Below are 25,767 nucleotides of genomic sequence, written 5' to 3' on the forward strand. Positions count from 1 at the left end.
ATTTCAGGCCTCACTTGCTCCAAGTTTTATGAGATCTTCCACAACAATCAGAAATTTCCACATCTTTCCCAGTCGGAATGGCAGTTCCTGGTCTTGGAATGACCCCACTGGGTCACTCCACTTCCTCTTCCCATTCCTTCCCATTTATTTTTGATAATGACTGAAAAAAAAAAAAAAAAAAAGCTGGAAATAATTTAAATAATTTATTTAAATAAAAGACTTATTTTCCTCTTGGGAATGTGGAGACATTCCAAAAGTCACAGGGACATTTCTAGCTCCCAAAAAAAGCTGGGATTGGTGGATTTATTCCCTAAAAATCAGGATGGCAGAGCCAGATGTGAGAATTAACCCAATCCCTGGATCTGTGAAGGTCAAGGAAAGAGCAAGGGATGAAGAATTTGACACAGGAGGCACCTCCCATTGGAACAGCACAATGTGATCCTTTCAGGAGCTGAAAAACCAAAAAATAAAAATAAAAAAAGGGGATTTGGGTATCCCTGGGAGCAATTTCAGGGATAACAATGAATTCCCAAGGGCACTGGGAGGTCTGGAGTGCTCCACTTCTTCCCCTCAGCACCTGGAGCACATTTATCCCTCAAACACTTCTTGGTGGCTGGAATTAAAAATAGCCAGCCTGGATGAGTTGGAAAGTGGGGGGGGAACCTAAATTCCAGCTGGAATGTTTATTTTTGGGAAGAGCCAGAGGAGGAAGAGGAAAGGTCGGGGTTCAATGCGTTATTTAGAGCATGTAAGGAAATAATCACTGGAGCAAAAATGCAGGGAGAGGATGAAGGAAGAGCAAAAAATGATAATTTAAAGCTTTTTTTTTTTTTTTTTTTTTAAGAGGTCAGTGGAGCAACTTGGAAGCATCTTATCCAAATCTTAATCAGTGAAACTAAATTCCCACTGATGTTCATCACCTGCAGCAAACATTCCTGAATAAAAACTCCATAAAACAGTGACAGCAGCCAGAGCACAGTCCCAAAAATCCTAGATCTGATAAATTGGGATCCCTCCCCTAAAACCAGCCCCTCCACAGCTCTGTTCCACCATCAGGGAATGTGTGGTTTTACAGGATTTGACACCAATTTGGCTCTGGAATCTGCCTGAATTCCCAGCTGTATTTTGCTGGCTTGGATTTGAGATTTTTTTTTTTTTAAAGGATTTTGGTCATTATTTGGTTGGGATTTTTGGGGCATCTGTCCCCAAATTCCCAGAGGTGGGACTCCAAAATCCATAATTTCTCAGGAAAGGAACGACAGCACTGCAAAACTTTGGGAATGGTTTGAGGAGTTCCTGAAAGCCTGGAACTTTGGGATCAAGTCCTAAGTAGGTCATCATCAAATCCAGGTGAAGAACTATGGATTCATCCAAATTTTCTGGGAAATGGAGGGGGTTAAAAAAAAAAAAAAAAAAAAAAAGCTTTAAAGGAGTTGAAGGAATTCCTTCCCTAAGAAAATCAGGATTGTCCACAAGGAGGACTTCCCACTGAAAAAGAGATTTGGTGGCCCACAGGACAAGATTTTCATGGAATGGATTCCACACATTCCCAGGTGTGATGTTCAACTAAACACACACACAAAACATTCCTGTATTTTTCAGAAGCCTGGAATTCCATGAAACACTGTTTTTTATAAAATGATTGTGGATCATATGGGAGAATCCAGTGATATAAAGGCCTGGAAACCCTGCAAAGATTGGACAATCCATAAAAACCACTCAGGGTTGCATCTGGGGTCAAAATTGGCTCCTTCTCCCAACAAAACAGTGACACCAGTGAACAAAATCGCAAAAAATTGGGATAAAACCAAACTCATGGATATCAGGAAACAACCTGAGTCAGGATTTGGAAAACCTTCAGTAGCCTCCCTTTCCTTCCAGCCTTTCAGGCTTGAACTCCATGATTTTAGAGGTCTTTTCTTACCCCAAAACAATTCCATAAATCCCTGACCCCTCTTTGCTCCCACCACTCCAAGCAGCCAATCCCATGGCACAGCAGGATATTCCCAAAAATCCTTTTGAACCCATTTCCAGCCCCTCTGGAAAAAAGCAGCCCAAGGACATCTGGCTCACAGACAGCCCAGACCTTGGATTGTCTGGATTTGCAGCAGGAAAAATCCAGATTTGGGTGGGAAAAGCAAAAATTTCCCTGGAAAACAAGGGCCTCCCCCCAGGCCTTTCTTCCCAAAGGAAGCACTGAAATGCTCTTTCCTAACTGGATTAATGTTGGGATTATCCTGAAAATCCATCCCTGGTTCTGGTAGGATGGGTTGTGCCACCATCAGTGACTCAAAATTCCAATTTTTGGAGTTAAATTCACCCAAATTTAGGCTTTTCTTTTAGGCCTAGAATTGTTCCTGGCCAGTGACCCCAAGATCCCACGCTCCAACTCCAGTCCAGGTTGGATGGGGCTTGGAGAAATCTGGGATCATGGAAAGTTTAGGTGGGTTTAAGGCTTCTTCCAACCCAAACCATCCCAGGATTCTGTAATTCAGGATATTCCTCAGAGGAAGGGGATGCCTCGAGCTCTCAATCCTTTACCCATCCCAAGAAATTCAACCCTCAACCTCCCTAAAAATCCACACAGAGTAACACTTGGAGAACTCCAATACCCCACACAAAATAATCTGAGATCCCACATTCCTGCACTAATCCATACCCACAACCAAATCCTGCTCCCCCACTTCCACAAAACCATCAGGTTTCCACTCTGGCAGCACCAAACTGGGATCCCCAAATTTTGGAATTGATGAGCATCCATTTGGGAAAAGACATTCCATGGAAAAAGGAAGGAGCCCAACCAACCCCAAATCCCTGGATGGACACCGAGGGAAGCTCCACATCCCAATTCCAGCCCTGTCCCAGCCACCTGCTGCTCACAGGTGCCCAACAGCTCCTTCCAAACATCCCAAATCCATCCATTTTCTGTGGAAAACGTGGGTTTTTTTTCTTGTTTTCCCCTTTAATCCCACCCAGCTGCCTGTGCCAGGTGAGGCTCCGGGAGCCGCGGAGCAGCTGCGGATTTCTCCGTAGAGGTCACTCGAGGGGTTGATTAAAGTGGGAATAAATAAGAGGATAAATAAATACCCCGACCAATTGCTCAATGAACAGGGGAAAGAAATCAAGGAGAAAAATAAATAAATAAGGGAATAAATAAACGAGGATATAAATAAATAAGGAAATAAATAAATAAATAAACTCCCATCCTGCAGTTTTCGCAGCCGGAGGGGAACGCAAGGAATGGCGGGGGGGGGGGAGAATAAAAAAAATCCCGAACCGGCAGCTCAGTCGTCCCCGTGAAATAAATAAATCCCAAACAACTCTGCCCTTCCACCTTTCCAAAACCAGCGGATTCGGTCCTCGAGATCCCCGCCCCAAATTCCGGCGCTGCGCATCCCGCTGCAGCCCCCCCCCCACCTTCTCCTCCTCCTCTCCATCCCACCCGGCTCCATCCCTGCCCGCTCCCCTTTCCCGGCGCATCCCCGCATCCACACCCATTCCCACGCCTCGCCGGGCCCCCCCTCCCCGCCGGGAGCTGCCCTCCCCCCCCTCGCCCTGCCACACCTTACACCTCCATGAAAACACCTCCTGCATCCCACGGGATCCATCCCGGGCATCACCGACCTTCCTTCCCCCCCGCCCGATCCCGAGCGGAGCACCCGCGGGGAGCGGGATGGGGTTGGATCCAGCTTTTCCATCACCTCTCCGAGGGAGAAGGGTGGGATTTAAACAACCCCCCCCACCCACCACCACCATCCTGCGGAGGGTGGGATCCAGCCCTTCCAAACCCCTTCCATGGGCAGCGCGTTGGGATCCAGCCCTTTTAAACCCCCTCCATAGGGAGCAGGATGGGATCCAGCACCTCCATGAAACCCCTCAAGGAGAACTGGGTGGGATCCAGCTGCTCCAGAGGGAGCAGGATGGGATCCAGCTCCTCCAAACCCCTCCAAAAAGGGAGGCAGGGTGGGATTTAACCCCTCCATAAGGAGCAGGGTGGAATTCAGCACCTCTATAAAATCCCCTGTGAGGAGCAGGATAGGATCCAGCCCCTCCAAAACCCAGGGATCCAGCCCCAGCCATGGGCAGCAGGATAGGATCCAGCCCCTCCATAAACCCCCTGTGAGGAGCAGGGTGGGATCCAGCCCCTCCAGGGGTAACCAGGTGGGATCCAGCCCCTCCATAACCCTTTCCAAACGGAGCGGGGTGGGATCCAGCCCCTCCACTGAGAGCAGGATAGGATCCAATTCCCCCCTCTCCTCTCCCAGTTCTCCCCGAAATCCAGGGTGCGGTTGAGCTCCATCCCCTTTTTCCATCCTCTTCCTGCAGCCACAGGGAACCAGGTGGGCGCATCCAGCCCCCCCCTCCCCTCCATGCACCAAAATCTGGGAGGGGGGTTTGGAATTCTCCAGCCAAACCAACACCTGGATGCAGTGCAGGTAGGAATGCCCCCCCACCCCAAACCCCACAATCAAAGCGGAGCCCCCAAAACGGAGCCAGAGGAGGAGGGAAGCTCCCCCATTCCCAAAAAGGGGCTGAGACCCCCCAGAGTGATGATGGGGGAGGGTAAAGACCCCCCAAGGGCACCTCAAAGAGGAGGGGGCACCCCCATAAGCGCCATATGGAGAGGAGGGGGATGCAAAAACGGGTCCCTAAAGGAGATTTTGGGGAGGTTTGGACCAGGAGGCGCAGCCCGCTCCCACCCATCCCACCGCCCCCCCCCCTTCCCCAAATCCCCCCTCCCCTTCCCCGCCGCGATGCCGCTTCTCACCTCTCCGCCATGATCCCCGGCGGCTCTACCGCTCGCCGCCGCCGGCCCCGGCCCCGGTTCGGGCTCCCATGGCCCCCCCGTGACCGACCCCGAGCCCCCCCCGGCCCCTCCTCGCTCCGCGCCCGCCGCGGCCGCTCCCGGCGCGCTCTGAGCGCGGCGGCCCCGCCGCGTCCCCGTCACCAGCGACAACGGCGGCGCGGCCAATGGGGGCAGCGCGCGGGGGCGGGGCCGCGCCGGGGACACGCCCCTTTCCCGCGCCGAGACCACGCCCTTATTCAAATGAGGGGCGGGGGGAATGAGCCCCCCGCGGGGGATGATGGGAGGGGTAGGAGGATGAGGGGGGGGGTGAAGTGCGCGTGCGCTCTGGGAAATACGGTAACGCGGCTCGCGTTGCGGGGGTGTGGCGTGAGACGCGCGTGTGCACCGGGAATTACGGTAATCACGGGGTTGCGGCGCACACTTGTAATTACGGTCGTTCCGTGATGCGCTTGCGCACTTGGAAATACGGTAGTTTTGCGATGCGCATTTAGAATTACGGTAGTCACGTTCCGATGCGCACTTTAAAATACGGTAGTTATGTTGGATGCGCACTTGTAATTACGGTAGTTATGTTCCCATGCGCGCTCGGAGGTACGGTAGATTTGGTGAATGCGCATTAGTAAATACGGTAGTTGTGTTGTGATACGCGCCTTGAATTACGGTAACAACTGCGCGCAAGAAGTTGTGATTACGGTACTTGTGATGCCCGTTGGGAGATACGGTATTTTTGCGCATGCGCCTTTAAAAACAGTTTAGTTCTGGCATGTGTTGTTGGAATTACGGTAGTTGTGGTGCGCATGCACTCTGGGAGATACGAAAGGGCGCGATTCACACTTAGTAATACGGTAGTCATGGCACGCAGGCGCGTTTGGAAACGGCAGTCACAGTGCGCACACGGTTTGGGAAATACGGTACCACTGGAATTGCAGCACTTGAGATGTGCTGCGCATTTGTAATTACGGTAGCTCTGCCTGGATACACATTTGGAATTACGGCACTTGTGGTGCGCGTGGGTATTTGGAAATGCGGCAGTTGTGGACGCGCTCTTGGAATTACGGTACCGTGGTGAGGGGAGCTTTTTTATCTACGGTAGCTGAGGCGCGCATGCGCATTTGCAAATACGGTACTCGCGCGGTGCCTATTCGGAACTGCGCTACCTGGTACGCGCATGCGCTCTTGGGAACACAGTAATCGTGGGGTGCGCCTTGGACATTACGGTACTTAAAGTGCGCATGCGCATCTGGAAGTACGGTAATTGTGGGATGCGCAAAGAGAATTACGGTAGTTGTGATGCGCGTGCGCATCTGGAATTACGGTAGCGCGCATTTAAACGATGTTATTTTAGTGCGCACGCGCGCAGTGAAATTACGGTACCGGTGCGATGCGCACATTGAAATTCGGTGTTTGTTTTGCACCTGCGCATTTGAAATAACGGCGGTGGTGATGCGCATGCGCTCTGGAAATTACGGTACCGTTGGGATGCGCATCTGAGAAAACATACGGTACTCGTGGCGCGCATACATTTGTAAATACGGTAACACACGGTAATCCCCCGGGATTCGCCCCACGGTGGCCCCTGAGCCCCCCCGGGGTGTGTGACACCCCCCCCTGTGTCCCCCAGCGCACCAAAATACCCCACAGTACCCTGTGCGACCTGTGCTCCTGCCCCCCATCCACATCCATGTTCCCATTCCCTCCCTGGTGTTTTGGGATGGGGATGGAGACCCCCAAAGTGGGAGATTCCAACCCCAGTCTGTTCAGCTTGGGGGTCCCCGTTGAAATTTGCCTGCTCCAAACTTTTCCCTCCATCCCACTGCACCATCAGATATTCCCTCGCTATGATGCCCATCAACACAACCCCCAAAACCCCAAAACACCCCAAGGATGGAGCCCATAAAATATTTTTGGGAGGATTAAGGACAGATGAGTGACAACACGAGACCTTCGAAACAACTTTCATCCTCTGGCCAAAACTCGGGGAATTCAATTTGTCAGGAGGGGACAAGTTCGGTCACGGTGCGAAACCAACCACAGAACCCTTTTATTCCCTTTCCAGCCTCTGCACAATCCCTGACTTGCAATTTTTCCAGGAATTTGGCCGGCTGTCTCAGCCCGGGGCTCCGGCTGCTGCTCACATGTTCTTCTTTTCCACAGCTGCGAGAGCTTCCTCACGTCCAACCCGTGGTTTTTTGGGAGCAGAAGGATCCCAAACCAGTCAGGTTTTCTCCTCTGAGCTCCTTTGGGACGTGTGTGGAGAGGGATGGAAGCTGGGAAAGGGTGAGTCAGTAGAATTTTGGTGTTTTCCTGGGTTTTTTTTTTCTCCTGCTCCTCTTTAGATTTCGTTTGGAAACGTTTCATTTTGGGTTGGTTGCTTTAATGGGATTTTGGTTTTTGGTTTTTTTTTTTTTTTTTCCAATGTAACCTGATTTATATAGAATAAAAGAACAGCTGTGTCCTTTCCTCTAAGCATCTTGATACGAGAAAGACCATTCCATCACCAAATAATGGAATTATTTGGGTTGGAAGGGAATTTCCCTCCCACTCTCCCAGGTTGCTCCAAGCCCCATCCAACCTGTCCTTGGACACTTCCAGGGGGGAATCAGGGTATCTCTGAGCGCTGTGATGTGGCACTTGAGGATGTGACCAACCCAAAACCATTCCATGATTCTGTTCCTGGACACAGCCTCTCATTGGAGGCTTTTCAGGGAAGCTCCAAGCAAATTTCTCTGACTTTTAAACCTTGATTAAACACAAGATGCCAACAACTCGAGCCTGTGAATTCCTGCTATCTCCATCACCATGGAAACGTGAGACTGTTGTCTTTTAATACTTTTAAGTTATATAAAGGCTTGGAACAACTCTGAAACCCCCCCCAATGATTAAACAAGAGGAGGAGAGGAAAAAATAAATTTACTTTGCCATCAAGAAAATGTGGAAATGGATGATCTTGAAAGTTTCTCCCACCCTGAACCATTCAATGATTCTTGTTTGTGACACTGGGAATAGAATCCAATCCCATTTATTCCACTGTGTCTCCACAGCCCAAATCTTTGAGTGCTGATGTTTTAATCCCATCATTTAGCACATTGTTCCCTCTCCATTCCCCCCCAGCCTGTTGCAAATCCAACCTTAAGGAATGAAGCTGGAGAACAAGACTTGTTCAGGTTTGGAGAGTTTTTTAGGGATGATTTTTTTCCATGTCAGTGAATTTGCTTTTCTGGCTCTCCTGATGTTCACACCACCCTGGATAGTTTCTAAATTCATCTAAAATCTTCATTTCTGTTTGCTTGGCTTCTCCAAGAGGTGTCTGAGGCGCTGAGCTGGGAAATTGGGAAATGTTGTTGTTGTCCCACCTGAGAGTGGGAGCCACAGGAATTCAGCCAGTCACAAAGAGTCCTCTTGAGTAACATCAGATTTTGGGAGTGGAAAATATAATTTCAGTCCTCTGTACATGACTCCTCTCCTGGTCCTTGAGCAATCTTCCCAGAGAATAACAGAACCTGGGAGGAGAGGAAGGCATGGAGTGTCCTGGTGTGCACAGGCCAAGGGAGGCTCAGGAAGAAACCCAAATAATTCCCTTGGAAGAGCCGTGCCCCTAAATCCTTATGGAATGGTTTGGGTTGGGAAGGGAACCCCTGGTTCCATCCCCTGATTATCCCAACCCCATTGTCCAGGCAGCTTTTCTCCAGGCAGGTGAATTCCATGGCTGTGGGATTTGATTTAGGCAGAGGCATCACTGCAGAGACTTTTCCAGGGTGGAGGGACTTGGGCTCCCTCCGTGGGGTCGGGTGCAGCCCCCAGGAGTAATGGGATGCTGACAGTGGGGTCATGGAGGGGAGGGATGTGACTGATGGATTTGCTTCCTTTGATTCCCATTGGAAGTTTGATTTGACTGAAATCTTTGGGAAAGGATTGTAGGGACAGGACACAGGGAATGGCTTTAACTAAATAGAGGGAATTTGGGATATTGGGAAGGAATTCCTACCTATCAGGGTAGTGTAGGGCTGGAATGGAATTCCCAGAGAAGTTGTAGCTGTCCCTGTATCCCTGGAAGTCTCCAATGCCAGGTTGGATGTGGTTTGGAACACCCTGGGATGGTGAAAGGTGTCCCTGCCCATGGCAGGATGTGGAATTAAAGATCTTGAAGGTCCTTTTTTGCCCAAACTATTTCACAATTCCATGGCCTGGCTGCTCTGGATTGCCCCAGACTTTCCATTAAGGTGGGGACAGGGAGGGCAGGAGGTGACAACACCCAAAACTGGTGGTCCAGGGACCCTGTGGATGGTGAATAGTGACATGGAATTGGTGCAGAACTGTGGGGTCTGTGGCACCCAGCAGATTTGCTTTGGAAAATTTCAGAGTTTCTTCTTGTTATCGACCCTTTCAGCAGCATTTTGCTTTTGGATCCTTTTCCCTCCCCCTTTGTCTCAATTTATGTTTTATGGTTTTTTGCCATTCTCCCCACTGCTTTTAATTAAAATTGATCCTTTTGCCTTTCCCCTCTATTTTTGCATGCTCATTGCTCAATTTTAATAATTTCTTTAGGTGGGGCTTTCTAACCAGGTACTTTCTCATCTATTTTTTGGCAACCTTTCTCCCCCTGAAGGCCTTTTCTGGGTGTTTTGGTTTTGGCATTTATTCTGATTTATTCTGGTGGGGCTTTATGTATTTACTTAAAGCAGGAGGTTTCTTCTTTTGGTTTTTTTTTTTTTTAATCTTCAGGGGGTTATTTTTCCTTCCCCATCTGCTTGTGGGGGTCTGTTGATGGATTTATCAATTGCAGTTGGTTTTGAGGGTAGGGGATTTTATTATAAAGTGGAAAATCAGGGGCCCTGATTCCACAGGGCATGGAAAAGGTGAACAGCACCTCCACATCAAAGTGTTGTGAAATTAATTGTTTCATTCGATTAAACTCTCACTGTCAAAGGTGCCAACAAAAGCTGCTTTAATATAAATTACATTTTATTATATTTTATCCATATAAAGTTTGATAGGAAAGTTCACTCCCCTAATTGAAATCATATCCTGGAATAATTATTGTTGGGAAAGAGCTCCAAGTTTATCAGCTCACTGCGTGGATGAGACATAAAAGGGAACATCAAATTAGAATTAATCTAGAATTATTTATATGGATAACAAAGGTTCAAGAAAGCTTAGTGGCATTTTATCATGGGGTTATCACTGTTTTATCATTTTCTCATCACTGGCTCTTCATTCTTATCAATGAAGTTGTTCATTAAAATTGGCCACAATTAGAAGAGGGACTGACCCAAAGGTTCCAAATGGCAAAATGGAATCTGATCCCCCCGACCCTCCTTTAGTCCAGTCTGAGATGATTCCCTCTACTCATTCATAATTTTTCCAGGCTCTGGTCCCTAATAATTGAAATTTCCAAAGCAAATATTTCCAAATATTCCCACATCACCATGGGAATTTGTTTTCAAAAAACCCAGCCTGGCCTTGAACATTTCCAGGGATGGGCAGAAGGTGTGGGATGGTTTCTGCAGCCATTTCTTCACCACTTTGGCCTCAGCACAGGACACAGGAGATGCCTCAGTGTTGTTTTTTATTTATTTAGTTTTTGTTTTTGTTTTTGTTTCTGTTAGGGTTGGAATTAAATGCGTGAGATGGTATTTTTTGTTTGGACTTAGATGTTTAATATTTCTTATTTATATTACAGTTTTATAAGCTGTGAGTTTTACACTATTTTAAGCTAACAAGCTAAAACCAGAGACTTATCTATTTTTCCACAAGGCTTTTTAAGGATAAACTGTTTAATTAAGAAATTACACTTGTATTATTTTTACTTTAAATATTATAACTAACCACCCGTGGCTTGCAATGCAGACTTTTTTATCCAATTGCACAAAACCACCCAAATCTCTTACCAAAAAAGAAAGTGAAGAAGAAGGTGAAAAAGAAAGACTAGCCTTTGCCCTAAAACCTCTATTTTGCTTTATATATATATTTCTATATTCTAAAACCTTAAATTCTAAGTTTTCCACCATGGGATATTGCACATTTCTATTCAAGGCCATGAGAGGCTGGAACAGCCTTGGGAGAAGACAGAAAAAGGAGTCTGAGGCTATGATGCCAGAAAACTTTATTGAGGCAAAAAAAAAGTAAAAAGCATGAGGATTAAATAAAAGGGAGCTGGTCTGAGGTGCAGTAGAACAAACATCAGCACAGATCCTTTGAATGCAGATTGCCTTCCTGTCCCACAGTGAGAGGAACCCAGCAGAGGTGCCTGATGGTTTCTGGCCTGGGAGAAGGAGTTTGCAGCAGAGGAGATTGGACAGAGCTGAAGGAGTGATGTGGAGTGCAGTGCAAGAGCAGGAGGCAGATGGGCCATGTCTGCAGGAAGCCCAGGCTGGTCCCTTGGCCACTGCCTTGCTTGGTGCCCTGAGAACAGGAGCTGGAAGCTCTGAGCCCATTTGAGAGCCTTGGCCCAGAGAGGCATCCTCAGTGCCTGGGGTGTGTTCCAGGGAGTGGGTGGTTGGTGTCAGGAGGGGTGCTGAGAGCCCTCAGCAGTTGTAGCCACCCCTTCTGCCATAGCCACAGCCCAGCCCATAGCCAAATCCACGGCCATAGCCCAGCCCATAGCCAAAGCCACCAAAGCCACCAAATCCCCCAGAGATGGGCTGTCCCTGCACACTGAGCTCAGTGCCCACGGCAGCCGAGGAGGTGGATCCGACGGCGGTGCTCTGGGGGAAGGAGGTCATGATGGGTCCTGGCAGGGTGACCAGCACAGGGGAAGGGTTGATGATGACACGGGAGTCCTGGCATTGCAGGGCACAGGGCTCGTTGCAGCTGTTGGCCAGCGGGGTGGGTCCGCAGGGTCGGCAGAGGTCGTAGCAGGCCATGGGTGTGGTGTGGAGGGTCCCTGGAAGAGAGGGGGGTGAGGCAGGGCAGGGCTGTGGGGGTGTGAGGGGTGGTGATGCAGGAGGGTGAGGGAGTGTGGAGGCTGTTGTGGGACTGTGGGGAGGCGTGAGGGCTGCTGAAACTGGGGCTGAGTGTGCTGGAAGAGAGGGGTCAGGAGTTTCAGGAGCAGGAGGGTCAGGGGTGTGAGGCTCACCTTGTCCGCAGGAGGATTGAGGAGAAGCGTGCAAGGAGAGGTGTGTGAGAGAGAGCAGTTCTGGGTCAGCTTTTATGCTGGTCCTGGATGGGTGGGACATCTTTGTCCCATGGCCTTGGGGTATTTTTTAGGCAACAACATTTTTGTGACTTGTGAGTCATGAGGTGGGGAGTGTTTTCCCTCCCACAATTGTGCAGTTTCGTGTCCTGGTCTTGATGCTATGTCAATCTGACCTTGGTGGCAACTTTCATGGTTTGGTATTTGGGTGGATGTGATTGTTCTGTGTGTTTCAGGGAGGGCTTAATAAACATCCAGAGACCTGGAAAACTAATATCATTAGGGTGGTCATTTTGTGGCACTTGTGTACTGTGGTTTGTGGGTGCTTTGTGAAGATTGGGACTCTTTTGTGGACCACTGGATGTCCATCAGTCATTTTGTTGCATCCAGGAATGCTGAGGGAGCTGTTGATGTTCCAGGGGAGGTCACTCTTTGATAACTTGGCAAGGTGCTGTTACCTGGGTGCTCTTCATGATGGATGAAAGAGAGCCCATGGCCTTGTGTTTTGAAGGGATCAAGAAAGAATCTGGAAAACGAGAGCGTGGTTGGGTTGAACTTGTTCCAATATTTTGGTCCATTTGTATTTCTGAAATTTACATGACAACATTCTCTGTCATATTAAGTGCATTCTTTGACCTGGTTAAGAAATCCAGTAAACAAACAACAAACCAGTGCCCGATCCCTTTTTGCTGGGGCTGTGACCTCAATTCCCTTATTCCGCATTCAAGCCGTAAGGTTTCATAACTTGTGTTCTATAAATGTTAGTATTAAGTTCCTTTGAGTAAAGGAATAATTACTAACGGGCAGTTGGTGTGATCACCTTCCCTCCCCTCTCATGGTTCTGGCCTGTCTTTCTAAATTCTGTGATTCCACGTCCTTCTCTTGAGGCCATTTCCATATGACCTTGGTGGCAGCTTTTAATTCTTTTAATTGCAAGTAATAGCGACCAAATTCTACTGTTGATGGTTCATGTCAGGGCAGGCTGAAGACGTGACCAAAACTTTGGAGAGCTGGGGTGTCATAATTTAGGTCATCCTGTGGCCCTCTTGTGCTGTGGTTTGTGGGTGTGTTGTAAACAGTTGCCCCCAGTCTCTCTCAGCCCTGTCAGGTTGGTCTGAGCTTTGCAGCTGTTCCAAATATCTGGTTTTGCCCCTTCCATCACATTCCCTCCTTGTCCACATTTCCTCAGTCTGGCAAATTCTGACATTCAACTTTGGCTTTCACTTTGATCATCCTCTTTGGGTTTCTAGGTGCTCTTCTTTATTTTAGAATTTTGATATCCAGGGCATTTTGGGTCTCAGCTTGGGCTGAGGTGCGAGGTCACTTCTCTGGTGATATCCGATTGTCAAATTGAGGATTGGGCGGTTGCACAAAATTCTTGGAGATGAGCATTGCATGATCCTCAACAACCAGGCAAGTCTGGATTGTGTCAGTGCCCAGCGTGGTGGCCTGAGAATGATCTGAAGAACTGGGCTCAAAGGCTTGTGGTCAGTGTCCCAAAGACCAGATGGCAGCAAGTCCCCAGTGCTGTAGCTGAGGAGATGGATCCTTTTGGCCAACACTGAAAACCTGAGTGGTCCTGAATATCTGCAGGAGCTCAGGAAGGGTGGCTGTCAAGTGCTTCTTGTTGGGGAAAGTCATCCCAGGTAAGAAGTAATGTCTTGGAGTCACTTGGAACAATTTTTTTCTTCTTTGGAAAAGCCTTTGTGGTTGTGGTTGAGAAGAAATGGAGCAGGAGGTCTCCCTGTGTGGGAAAAGGGACCCTGAGGACAGGATCTGGAAAAGTGTTATGACCAAGTGGGAAGAGGGTGACCTTGCTGTCTGTTTAGCACTGGTGAGGGGTTGTGAGCACCCCAGTGTGAAAATGAAGTCGATTTAGTGAATCAAGACCATTTCAGGGCCAGCAGTATTCTAAAGGAGGATCTTTCCTAGAGGACAGGCTGAGAGACCTGGGACTCCCAGTAGACAAGGATGAACAGGGGAGTGTCATCAATGTGTGAAAATCTCTGATGGCAGAGGATCAAGTTGAGGGACCCTGGGTATTCTCAGCAACACACACATGCAGGGCAGGAGGCCTTGGGCACAGGGAAAAACACATGGAATTTTGCAGGAAAAGCAAAAATTTTTCAGTGTTAGGTTGGTCACAGAGAGGAGGAGGTAATGGAGACTGCTGAGAGATCAAAACATGAACTGTCCATGGTGCTGGAAACTGCTGGAAACTGCTCTTGCTGGTCTTGTTTGGTCAGAAGAGAAGGAAGCACTTGCAATAGAGTTCCTGCCCAAATGGAACGTTTTATGACTGTTTATTAAGAGGACTTGAGAGTCCTGCTGGGAAAAGAGTTTGTCGAGTGTGTGCCGGCAGAGAGAGACTTTGCCAAAGCCATGAGTAGGAGAGCACTGATGTGTTAAAACCTTTTGGATAGCTAGTATTTGGCTTGTGGGATATTTTGGAAAGTTTCCCCCCTTCTCTTTCCTATGCAGGTTTTGGTGGCTACTGGTGGTGACATAATTCCTAGGGAAAAGTGTTGTGTCACTTTTCCTTTCATCAATGTCTTATTGAGCTCCGGGATTGTGCTGGGTGAGGATGTGAGACCACTGGAATTCAAAAAGGAAGAGGAAGCATTTCAGGCTTTGTTGAAGAAAATCTTTATTGAAGCAAAAGAATGAAGAGGCAGGAGAATGAAGTAGAAGAGATCCAGTATAAAGTGCAAGTAGGGTGACCATCAGCTTGCAGGAGCTGTTGCCAGAGCAATGATCTGGTACTGTCAGGAGTGGTGCTGAGTGCTCTTAGCAGTTGTAGCCTCCCCTTCTGCCATAGCAGCCCAGGCCTCCCAGCCCATAGCCACAGCCCAGCCCATAGCCAAATCCACGGCCATAGCCAAAGCCACCAAAGCCACCAAATCCCCCAGAGATGGGCTGTCCCTGCACACTGAGCTCAGTGCCCACGGCAGCCGAGGAGGTGGATCCGACGGCGGTGCTCTGGGGGAAGGAGGTCATGATGGGTCCTGGCAGGGTGACCAGCACAGGGGAAGGGTTGATGATGACACGGGAGTCCTGGCATTGCAGGGCACAGGGCTCGTTGCAGCTGTTGGCCAGCGGGGTGGGTCCGCAGGGTCGGCAGAGGTCGTAGCAGGCCATGGGTGTGGTGTGGAGGGTCCCTGGAAGAGAGGGGGGTGAGGCAGGGCAGGGCTGTAGAGATGTAGAGGCTGTTGTGTGACTGTGGGGAAGTGTGAGGGTTGCTGGAAGAGAGGGGCCAGGGGGACAGGAGCAGAAGGATTGTGGGGTTGAGACTCACCTTGTTGTCAGCAGGAGGTGTGAGGAGAAGTGTGTGAGGGAGAGAGGCTCTGGGTCAGCTTTTATGCTGGTCCTGGATGGGTGGGACTGCCTTGTCCATGGTCATGGGGCATTTTTTAGCCAGCAGGTCTTGCCTGGCCCAGCCTGATGAGTCCTGAGGTGGGCTGTGTTTTTCTTCCTGAAGTTTCATGTTCTTCCCTCGAGGCAGTGTCCATCTGACCTTGGCAGCACCTCATAATTGCCAGAATTAGAGACCAGTGTGTGGTTGTTGGTGTTGCGTGTCAGGGCACGTAGAACGTTCAGCCGAAACTGAGAGGAACTCAGGTGTCATCCAAGGTCATTCCATGGCATATTGAGACCATGTCCCATTTGCATTCTTGCTTCTACCTGAAAGAACTTCCAGCTCTCTCAGCTTCTCCCCATTTTTAGGACAGCCCAGACCTACAGGCCCTGCCATTCAGATCATTCTCTGGCCACTGCACTGGACAGCTGGACTTGACTGGGTTTTTGAGGATAATTAAGTACTCGCCTCCAAAATCCTGGACAGCTTCCAAATCCTCATTCTGACAATCGGACATCACCCAGAAAAGTAATCTCACTCCTCAACACCCAAGTAAAGATCCAAAACACCCTGAATATCAAATCCTTACAGACAAGAGAGACACCAAGACACCCTCAGAGCACGACCAATGGTAAAGCCGAAGTCTCCAGTCAGGTTTTGAGAGTGGGGAAAATTGTGTGGAGAAAGGGAATGGGGTGGAAGGGGCAACACCAGACACTTGGAACAGCTGCAGTGCTCATGCCAGCTTGTCAGGGCTGAGAGGGGCAACTCTTCACAATATATCCACAAGCCGTGGTAAGCCAGCACCGCAGGCTGGCCCCAGTAATGACACCTCAGTTCTCCAAAGCTTTGGCCAAGTCTTCATCCTGCACCCACAACACCAGAATCTGGTGTCTAAAATGCACACTTGAAGGCTGCCACCAAGGTGAAATGGACACAGAAGAACGTGGAATCTCAGGATTCAACAAAGAAATGCTTGAATAATGGCAGAGGAGGAAAGATGAGGTTGTTGACCATCCATTAGTAATTAATGGTTATTTGCTAAGAGGAATATAATACCAAGACTCGAAGGATATAAATTATGAAACGTTACAACATGAATGCAGAATAACTGAATTGACGTCATGGACCACCCATGAACAGAGGGATGGGCCACATTTGATGTTTATTTCTGATATTTCTGTGCTAGGTCAAGAAATACATTTTAAGTGACAGATTAGCTTGTAATGTGAATTTAGGAAATCCAAACGGACTGTAACAAGTTCAGCCTAAACAGACTCACATTTCCCAGAACCTCTCCCTTGATCCCATTCAATTCACAATGCCACGAGCTCTCGTTCATCCATCAGGCAGAGGTCCCAGGCACCAGCATGTCATCAAGTTTTGCACAGTGACCTCCCCAGGACATCAACAGCTCCCTTCATACTCCTGAGTGTAACACAATGACTGGACATCCAGGGGCACAGAAGAGAGTCCCAGTCTTCACAGGGCACCCACAAACCACAGCACATGCACGCCACAAAGTGACAGCACTGATGACATTGCAAATCTCCAGGGCTCTGGTTGCTTATTCAGCTCTCTCTGACACACATTGAGCAATAAAATCTTCCCGAATACCAACTCATGAAAGTTGCCGGCAAGGTCAGATGGACACGGCCTCAAGAGCTGGACCTGGAATTGCAGAACTTCAGGAAGGAAAGCATTCCCACCTCATGACTCACCAGGCCGGGCAATGCAAATGCTGCTGGCGAACGAATGCCCCAAGGGCATGGGACAAGGCTGTCCCGCCCCTCCAAGACCAGCATAAAAGCCAGCACAGAACCTCTCACCCTCACACACTTCTCCTCACTCCTTCTCCTCTTGCTGACAACAAGGTGAGTCTCAAGCCCCTGACCCTCCTGCTCCTGCACCCCTGACCCTTCGCTTCCAGCACGCTCAGCCCCAGCCTCCCCACCCCTCACACCCCCACAGCCCTGCCCTGCCTCACCCCCCTCTCTTCCAGGGACCCTCCACACCACACCCATGGCCTGCTACGACCTCTGCCGACCCTGCGGACCCACCCCGCTGGCCAACAGCTGCAACGAGCCCTGTGCCCTGCAATGCCAGGATTCCCGTGTTGTTATCCAGCCTTCTCCTGTGCTGGTCACCCTGCCAGGACCCATCATGACCTCCTTCCCCCAGAGCACCGCCGTTGGATCCACCTCCTCGGCTGCCGTGGGCACTGAGCTCAGTGTGCAGGGACAGCCCATCTCTGGGGGATTTGGTGGCTTTGGTGGCTTTGGCTATGGGCTGGGCTATGGCCGTGGATTTGGCTATGGTCTGGGAGGCCTGGGCTGCTATGGCAGAAGGGGCCGCTACAACTGCTAAGAGCACTCAGCACCACTCCTGATACCAACAACCCACTCTCTGGAACACACCCCAGGCATTGAGGACACGTCTCTTGTCCAAGTCTCTCAAACAGGCTCAGCACTTCCAGCTCCTGCTCTCAGGGCACCAAGCAAGGCAGTAGCCAAGGGGCCAGCCTGGCAAACATGGCCCATCTGCCTCCTATTCTTCTCCCACTCCGTGCTCTGCATTGGCCTTTCAGCTCTGTCTGATCCCCTCTGGACAAACCCCTTCTGCCAGGCCAGAGACCATCAGGCACCTCTGCTGGGCTACTCCCAGTAAAGGGCAGGAAGACCTTGATGCTCTGGCCAAACCTCCTCAAAGGAAGGAGATTTGGCTGATGATCACCCTCCCTGCTCCTCAGACCAGCTCACATGCCCTGGCTGCTCCTGAGATTTCACTGTTCTACCTCAATAAAGTTTTCCTGCATCATAACCTCAGAAGTCTCCTTCTTTCTTCTCCCAGGTTTCTTTCAATCTCACTCAGGACTTAGTCAGGGCTGTAAAGGCCATGGGGTTGAGTGAAAAATCTAGCAACACCACTTTTATGTATTATTTCTGCAGTTCTCCTTACTGCCACACTTTGCTCTTCCAGTGCATTATCACAGGAACCCTTCAGCTATTGAAGCGTGAACTTGTCTCTGGCACAAGCCCCTCATGGGTGGTGTGTTTAATTTTTTCGGAATGCCAGTTGCTTCTGCTTATCATTGTCTTCCAGGGCTATTTCCAGCTCTGGCTGAGCAGGTCCATGTCTTCCTTGTTTTTAGGTCCCAGAGCTGAACACACATCTCCAGTCTCACTTCTCAGAGCAGAGGAGCAGAATTACCCCTTCAACTGCTGTGGGGATGAGCCCAGGGCACAGGGAGGTTTCTGTTTAGGGCATTCACATGGCAGGACATGTCCGATTCTTCATCCACCAACACTAAAAGTGCTCCTCCTTGGGCTCAATCCCCTCAACACACAGCCTTTATCCTGTGTGTTTGGGATTCCTCCAATCCAGATGCAGCTGATTCTGACCCTCTGCTCTGCTCTGCTGATGTTGGAGAACTGTTAATCTCTGGGTTACTGGGAACAAGGAAGACAAGACTCTGCTGGAGAAGGTCAAGGGTATGGCTTGAGGATGATCTGTGGCTGAAATTTTGGGACAGCCATTGTCCCATGACATTGGGGCCTATTTCATGCTAGCTGCTTTTGCCTTGCACAGCCTGGTGAGTTGTGAGGTTGGGACTGTTTTGCTTCCCACAGCTCTTAAATTCCATGCTCTGCTCTCAAAGATGTGCCCATCTTACCTTGGTTGCAGTTTGATGAGCTGGTATTCATTCCAGCATTGGTGGATAAGGAAAGAGGTGCAAGTATCCTGTACATGGACTTGTGCTGCCCTTTGTTCCTGTGCCAGACAGCATCCTTATCCCTAACCTGGAGAGAAGTGGATGTTGGTTGGACTGTTTGGTGGGTGAGGAATGGGCAGGATGGTCTCATTCAAAGAGTTGTTGTCAATGGCTCCATGTCCCTGTGTGAAGAATGGGGATGAGTGGTGACCTTTGGAGACTCATGTTGGGATTATTATAAATTTGCATCAACAGAAATCTGACTGCTGGGATTTAATGGGATGATCAGCAAAACCAGGGAGCACTCCAAGCTGAGTAGTATGGTTGGTTGTCTGGAGAGAAGGGATGGCATCCAGAGGGACTGGAATATGTTGGGGATGTGGGATATTGTCAGTTTCATGAAGCTGAATGTGGCCAAGTGCAAGGTCCTGCATCTGGTTTGGAGCAATGCCAAACATGGCTGTGGACTGGATGATGCACAGATTGAGAGCAGCCAAGAGGAGAAAGATTTAGGGTGTTAGTGGATAAATAACTGGACATGCCCCACCATGTGAATGACATGACCAGCAGCTCCCCATGTCCTGGGCTCATGCCCACAGCATGGGCAGAAGGCGAGGTGAGGGATTCTGCCCTTCTGCTCTGGTCAGAGTAGACTGGAATTGTGTGTCAAACCCTGAGACCTGAAAATAAGAGACATGAAGCAGCTTGAACAGATCTGAAAATGGAATATAATGAGGGCCTGGAGCAACTGATATCCAGAAAAAATGAACATGCCACCCATGAGAGGCTTGTGCCAGAATGAAGGGTGGACCTGCATTAGTGTATCCAGGCCTGTGATGAAGCAACTGAAGTTCTCCTCTGTGATGCACACAAAGTGTGCCAGTGGTTCCTGTTGGGTAGTGGAACTGAAGAACCAATTCCAAGAGAGGTGTTGGTGCAATTTTCATAGTCCACAAATAGCTTGTGGACGCATGGATTTGTGCTAAGTGTGGTTGGCACACCTTTGTCACAAAGAAGTTAAAGGAGACATTCTCAGGTTGCAAGGCAAGATAATTTTATTGAGGCAAAAGAACAGTGAGAGGTCAGGAGCAGCCAGGGGAAGGGAGATGGTCTGAGGTGCAAGCAGGGAGACCATCAGCTGAGGTTCTTTGACTGCAGGTGGTTTGGCCAGAACACCAATGACGTCCTGCCCCGCTGTCAGAGTAGCCCAACAGGTGCCCAATGGTCCCTGGCGTGGGGAAAGGGGTTTGCAGCAGAGGGACAAAGCTGAAGGGGGAGTGAGGAGGCAGGGAGTGGGAGGAGAGCAGGAGGCAGATGGGCCATGTTTGCAGGCAGCCCAGGCTGGCCCCTTGGCTACTGCCTTGCTTGGTGCCCTGAGAGCAGCAGCTGGAAGTGCCGAGTCTATTTAAAGCATCCTCATGCCTGGGCTGTGTTCCAGGTTGTTGGTGTCAGGAGTGGTGCTGAAAGTCCTTAGCAGTTGTAGCCGCCCCTTCTGCCATAGCCACAGCCCAGCCCGTAGCCAAATCTGCCGCCATAGCCCAGCCCATAGCCAAAGCCACCAAAGCCACCAAATCCCCCAGAGATGGGCTGTCCCTGCACACTGAGTTCAGTGCCCACGGCAGCCGAGGAGGTGGATCCGACGACGGTGTTCTGGGGGAAGGAGGTCATGATGGGTCCTGGCAGGGTGACCAGCACAGGGGAAGGGTCAATGACAACACGAGAATCCTGGCACTGGCGGGCACAGGGCTCATTGCAGCTGTTGGCCAGCGGGGTGGGTCCGCAGGGTCGGCAGAGGTCGTAGCAGGCCATGGGTGTGGTGTGGAGGGTCCCTGGAAGAGAGGGGGGTGAGGCAGGGCAGGGCTGTGGGGGTGTGAGGGGTGGTGATGCAGGAGGGTGAGGGAGTGTGGAGGCTGTTGTGGGGCTGTGGGGAGGTGTGAGGGCTGCTGAGGCTGGGGCTGAGCGTGCTGGAAGAGAGGGGCAAGGGGTGCAGGAGCAGGAGGGTCAGGGGCTTGAGACTCACCTTGTCAGTAGCAGCAGGAGAAGGCGTGAGGAGAAGTGTGTGAGAGAGAGAGGCTCTGGGCTGACTTTTATGCTGGTCCTGGATGGGTGGGACAGCCTTGTCCCATGGCCTTGGGGCATTTTGGAGGCTTCGATTCTTGGCTGGCCCTGCCCTGTGAGTCATGAGGTGGGGAGTGTTTTCTTTCCTGGGACTCTTCCACTCCATGCCCTTCACTTACGGCTGTTTTCATTTGACCTTGGAGGCAGCTTCTAATGGAGAGAATGAGTGACCATTGGTGATCGTATATGTCAGGACATGTAGATGATTCAACCAAAGCTTTGGACACCTGGGAAGTGATCACTGAAGTCATTCTATGGCATATTGACAATATGCCAATGTCAAATAGACACAGTCTCAAGAGAAGGACACGGAATGACAAAATTCCAAAATACGTGCTCCCACCATGACAGATGAGAGAAGAGGAGCCCGGTGACCCTCTTCTAGTAATTACTGGCTTTGGCTAACAGAAACACAGAATTGTAGGATAAAAGTTTTGACACCTGATGGCTTGAATGCAGAATGCATAAATTGACATCACAGACCAGCTGTGGCAAGAAACAGATTGGACCAAGTTTGCTCTTTGTTATGACATTTCTGAATAAGGTGTAGAAATGCATTTTAATTGACAGTATATGCTGCTGTATAAATTTGAGAAATCGAAACAAACCAGTACACTGGAACAAGTATAGTCTAAACATACTCTGGTTTTCCAGATCTTCTCTTTTGATCCCATCTAAGACACAAGGCCATGAGCTCTCTTTCATCCAAGCACTGAGACTTGTAAAAGTTATTGCAAAGTGACCTCCCCAGGACATCAGCAGCTCCCTCAGCATTCCTGACTGACAAAAAAGACTGATGGACATCCAGCGGCACAGAAGAGAGTTCCAGTCATCACAAGGTACCCACAAACCACAGCAGATGAGTGCCACATAATGACCTCACTGATTACGTTGCAAATGTCAAGGCTCTGGTTGTTTATTCATTCCTCCATGAAACACACTGAACAATCAAATCATCCCAAATAGCAACTCATGAAAGCTGCTGCCAAGGTCAGATGAACACAGCCTCAAAAGGACATGGAATTGCAGAACTACATTAATGAAAACATTCCCCTCATGGGGAATGAGACCTCATGGCCTCATGCCAGCTTGGTCCAGCCAAGAGGTGCAGATGCCTAAAAAATGCCCCAAGGCCATGGAACAAGGCTGTCCTGCCCATCCAGGACTAGCATAAAAGCCAGCCCAGAAACTCTCTCCTTCACACACTTCTCCTCACTCTTTCTCCTCCTGCTCCTGCTGACAGCAAGGTGAGTCTCAAGCCCCTGACCCTCCTGCTCCTGCACCCCTGGCCCCTCTCTTCCAGCACGCTCAGCCCCAGCCTCAGCAGCTCTCACGCCTCCCCACAGCCCCACAACAGCCTCCACACTCCCTCACCCTCCTGCATCACCACCCCTCACACCCCCACAGCCCTGCCCTGCCTCACCCCCCTCTCTTCCAGGGACCCTCCACACCACACCCATGGCCTGCTACGACCTCTGCCGACCCTGCGGACCCACCCCGCTGGCCAACAGCTGCAATGAGCCCTGTGCCCTGCAATGCCAGGACTCCCGTGTCATCATCAACCCTTCCCCTGTGCTGGTCACCCTGCCAGGACCCATCATGACCTCTTTCCCCCAGAGCACCGCCGTCGGATCCACCTCCTCGGCTGCCGTGGGCACTGAGCTCAGTGTGCAGGGACAGCCCATCTCTGGGGGATTTGGCTTTGGTGGCTTTGGCTATGGGCTTGGCTATGGCCGTGGATTTGGCTACGGGCTGGGCTGTGGCTATGGGCTGGGAGGCCTGGGCTGCTATGGCAGAAGGGGTGGCTACAACTGCTAAGGACTGTCAGCATCACTCTTGACACCAACCACCATCTCAGGGCAACACCTCCTGCAACTAAAGCGTCCCGGGTGATGGTCATGCTACTCACACATCACCACAGATTATTTCCACTTCTTTCTCCTGACTTTTAATTCTGCCACATCAATAAAGTTTTCCTGTATCAATCCTGAAATGCCTCCTAATTTTTTTGTTTTCCAGTGGTGTCACATTCTCTCTCAGTACTTTCTAGAGCTTTACAGGCCTTTGGGGTACCTGGAGCAGGGCAACAACCCTCTTCTTACATATATGCCAAAACAACTACTAAGGAAATTTGGCACAGCAATCACAGGAGGGAACACATAGCAGAGCATGTCACACACACTGCACTCTGCCACATCAAAGCTTTTGATACAACAGTTCTCTGCTTGGCACAAAAATGGAAAAATCACTCTAGCTAGTGCACACCAGACAAACTCTCTTCCTGGCCAGGACTCTTGAAGCCTTCCAGCAAAGAAAGAAACAACATCAACCACTTGGGCAGGAGCTCTGCAGTGCAAGTGCTTCAACTGTCCGGCTCAAACAAGACTAGGAGGATGAGAATTTCCAGCACCTTGGACAGTTCGGATATGGCTCTCCCAAGACAGAGACTCCAACAGTGCTTCCAATCACCCTCATAATGAAAGATTTCTGGCTTTTTTGGCCATGGGGTTCCACCTCTTTTCACTTGTGCTCTTGCTCTGTTGCCCTGCACTGCTGAGAACAGCCAGGCCCCCTCATCTTCATCCCCCACCATCAGTTATTTGCACACGCTGATGTCACTCCCCTGTTGGTCCTTGTCCCCTGGGATTCCTGGCTCTCTTAGTTTCTCATCTAGGAATCATTTTTCAGGCCAATTTGTATCTGGGTGGCCCTGAGTTGGTCTCACTGAGGAGCCCAGAGCTGCACTCAACACCTCAGATGGGATCTCACTAGTGCTGAGCAAACACCAACAGTCACCTCCCACTACCTCATCCCAACACTTTTCCAAATCCTGCCCTGGAACCTTGGTTCCCTTTTCCCACAAGGCTACAGGGACACCTCCTGCTCTACTTCTTCTCACCCACAACATCAAAGGGTTTTTGAAAAGAAAACAATTGTTCCAACTGATACCCATATATTTCTTTTTACCTTGGATGACTCCCTTGTTCCTCCCAATAGACAGTCCTTGGCAGCTTCCCTTGCTGAGTTCCATCAGATGTCCAGGACCACTCAGGTTTTTCAGTGTTGGCCAAATGGATCCAACTCCTGTGCTACAGCACTGGGGACTTGCTGCCATCAGGATTTTGGGATACTAACCACAAGCCTCTGGGTCCAGTTCTTCATATAATTTTCAGACCACCATGCCAGGCACTGATGCAATCTGGATTTGTCTGGTTGTCAAGGATCAGGCAATGCTCAACTTCAGCAATCCTGAGGAACCCCCAAATCCTCTTTCTGACAATCACAAGTGGCCTCAGCCCCAATAAAGACCCCAAAGGCCCCAGATATCAAAACCTTAAAGGCAAGAGGGGCACCAGGACATCCACAAAGCACAGTCAACAGGAAAGGTGAGGTCTAGTACCAGGCTTAGGTAGGTGGAATCAAGGTAGGAAGGCATGGAATGTGAGGGAAGGGGCAACAGGTCTACACACCTGCAAATCCCAGAGCAGCCTGACAGGGCTGGGAGAGAATGGGGCTCCTCTTCATAACACACCCACAAACTACAGCACACCAGTGCCACAGGGTGACCTTGCAGATGACAGCCACACCTCCCCAAATTTTTGGTTGTTTATTAAGCCCTTGCTGAAATGCACCTTCAGAGCAAACCCTCCCAAATGCTACTTATCCTCAAATACTAATAACTCAGACTTAAAAGCTGCCCTCAAGGTCAGAAGGACAGGTCCTCAAGAGAAGGATGTGGAATCATGGAATTCCATAAAGACACACCCACATCATGACAGAGAGGGAAAGGACAGCACGCTGACCATCAGGTAGCAATTACTGTGTTTTGCTTACAGCAACACAGTATTGCAATTTACAGGATATAAATCATTATGAAACCTGATGGCCTGAATGTGGAATAATGGAACTGACATCACAGACCAGCCTGGGAACAAAGGCATTGGGCCCCGTTTGTTGTTTGTTACTGGATTTCTGAATGAGGTCAAGGAATACACTTTACGTGAAAGAATGTGCTGAAATTAAATTTGAGAAATCCAGGTGGACCATAAAAATGGAACAGGTTCAGCCTGAACAGCCTCTCATTTACCAGATCATGTGATCCCATTCAAGACACAAGACCAAGACCTCCATTTCATCCATCAGGAAGAGCTCCCAGGCACTGGAATCTTTCCAAGCTCTTATAGCAGAGTGTCTCCCCAGGACATCAGCAGCTCCTTCAGAATTCTTGGGTGCAACACAATGACTGATGGACATCCAGGGGCAGAGAACAGAGTCCCAGTCTTCACAAGGCACACACAAACCACAGCACATGAGTGCCACAGAATTACCTCACTGATGACATTGCAAATCTCCAGGGCTCTGGTTGTTTATTCATTCCTGCCTGACACACATCTGACAATGGAATTCTTCCAAATACACCAACTCCCATGAAAATTGATGCCAAGGTCAGATGGACATAACATCAAGAGCAGTACATGGGATTGCAGAATTACATCACAAAGGAAAACACACCCCACCTCATAACCTCATGCCATGTAGGGCTAGGCAAGAGCTGAAGTCTCCAAACTCCCCCAAGGCCATTGGGCAAGTCTGACCCGCCCATAAAGGAGCAGCATAAAAGCTGACCCAGAGCCTCTCTCCCT

At 49.8% G+C, this 25,767-nt stretch overlaps 2 protein-coding genes and 3 pseudogenes across 9 annotated transcripts in view; 2 read left to right on the forward strand and 3 right to left on the reverse strand.

The window, feature by feature from the left end:
* Nucleotides 1-4,921, reverse strand: part of ARHGAP39 (Rho GTPase activating protein 39) — a gene marked incomplete at its 3' end in the record, with an annotated part of 93,105 nt that extends 88,184 nt beyond the window's left edge. The window contains exon 1 of the mRNA XM_079302158.1: nt 4,769-4,921. Coding sequence (XP_079158284.1) covers nt 4,769-4,779 — 11 coding nt within the window. The 5' untranslated portion in view covers nt 4,780-4,921. The remainder of the gene's footprint in view (nt 1-4,768) is intronic.
* A 210-nt stretch (nt 4,922-5,131) lies between these two features.
* Nucleotides 5,132-18,310, forward strand: LOC306800533 (feather keratin-like). Of its 4 annotated transcripts, none has more exons than XR_013773855.1 (3): nt 5,132-5,203; nt 6,962-7,084; nt 7,942-10,093. XR_013773855.1 is itself a non-coding variant. In XM_079302772.1 (3 exons), the coding sequence occupies exons 1-3, from the start codon at nt 5,417-5,419 to the stop codon at nt 17,659-17,661; spliced, it is 540 nt and encodes a 179-aa protein (XP_079158898.1). In that variant the 5' UTR covers nt 5,227-5,416; the 3' UTR covers nt 17,662-18,310. The 4 variants fall into 4 exon arrangements, 2 of the variants coding, with proteins under 2 accessions (XP_079158898.1, XP_079158897.1); XM_079302772.1 differs by lacking the exons at nt 5,132-5,203; nt 7,942-10,093 and adding exons at nt 5,227-5,468; nt 17,297-18,310; XM_079302771.1 differs by lacking the exons at nt 5,132-5,203; nt 7,942-10,093 and adding exons at nt 5,227-5,398; nt 17,297-18,310.
* Nucleotides 11,143-11,687, reverse strand: LOC306800541 (feather beta keratin pseudogene; annotated as a pseudogene). The gene has a single exon. The product of its transcript is annotated as a feather beta keratin pseudogene (transcript).
* Nucleotides 14,216-15,094, reverse strand: LOC306800069 (feather beta keratin pseudogene; annotated as a pseudogene). Its single transcript has one exon. The product of its transcript is annotated as a feather beta keratin pseudogene (transcript).
* On the forward strand, nt 15,250-25,684 carry LOC306800535 (feather beta keratin pseudogene; annotated as a pseudogene). Of its 2 annotated transcripts, XR_013777932.1 has the most exons (3): nt 15,250-15,846; nt 21,779-22,371; nt 22,563-25,684. The product of XR_013777932.1 is annotated as a feather beta keratin pseudogene (transcript). The 2 variants fall into 2 exon arrangements; XR_013777933.1 differs by lacking the exon at nt 15,250-15,846 and having other exon boundaries at nt 21,049-22,371.
* The last annotated feature ends 83 nt before the right edge of the window (nt 25,685-25,767 follow it).

Source organism: Erithacus rubecula (genome assembly GCF_903797595.1).
Source record: "Erithacus rubecula genome assembly, chromosome: 3".
Taxonomy (NCBI): Eukaryota; Metazoa; Chordata; class Aves; order Passeriformes; family Muscicapidae; genus Erithacus; species Erithacus rubecula.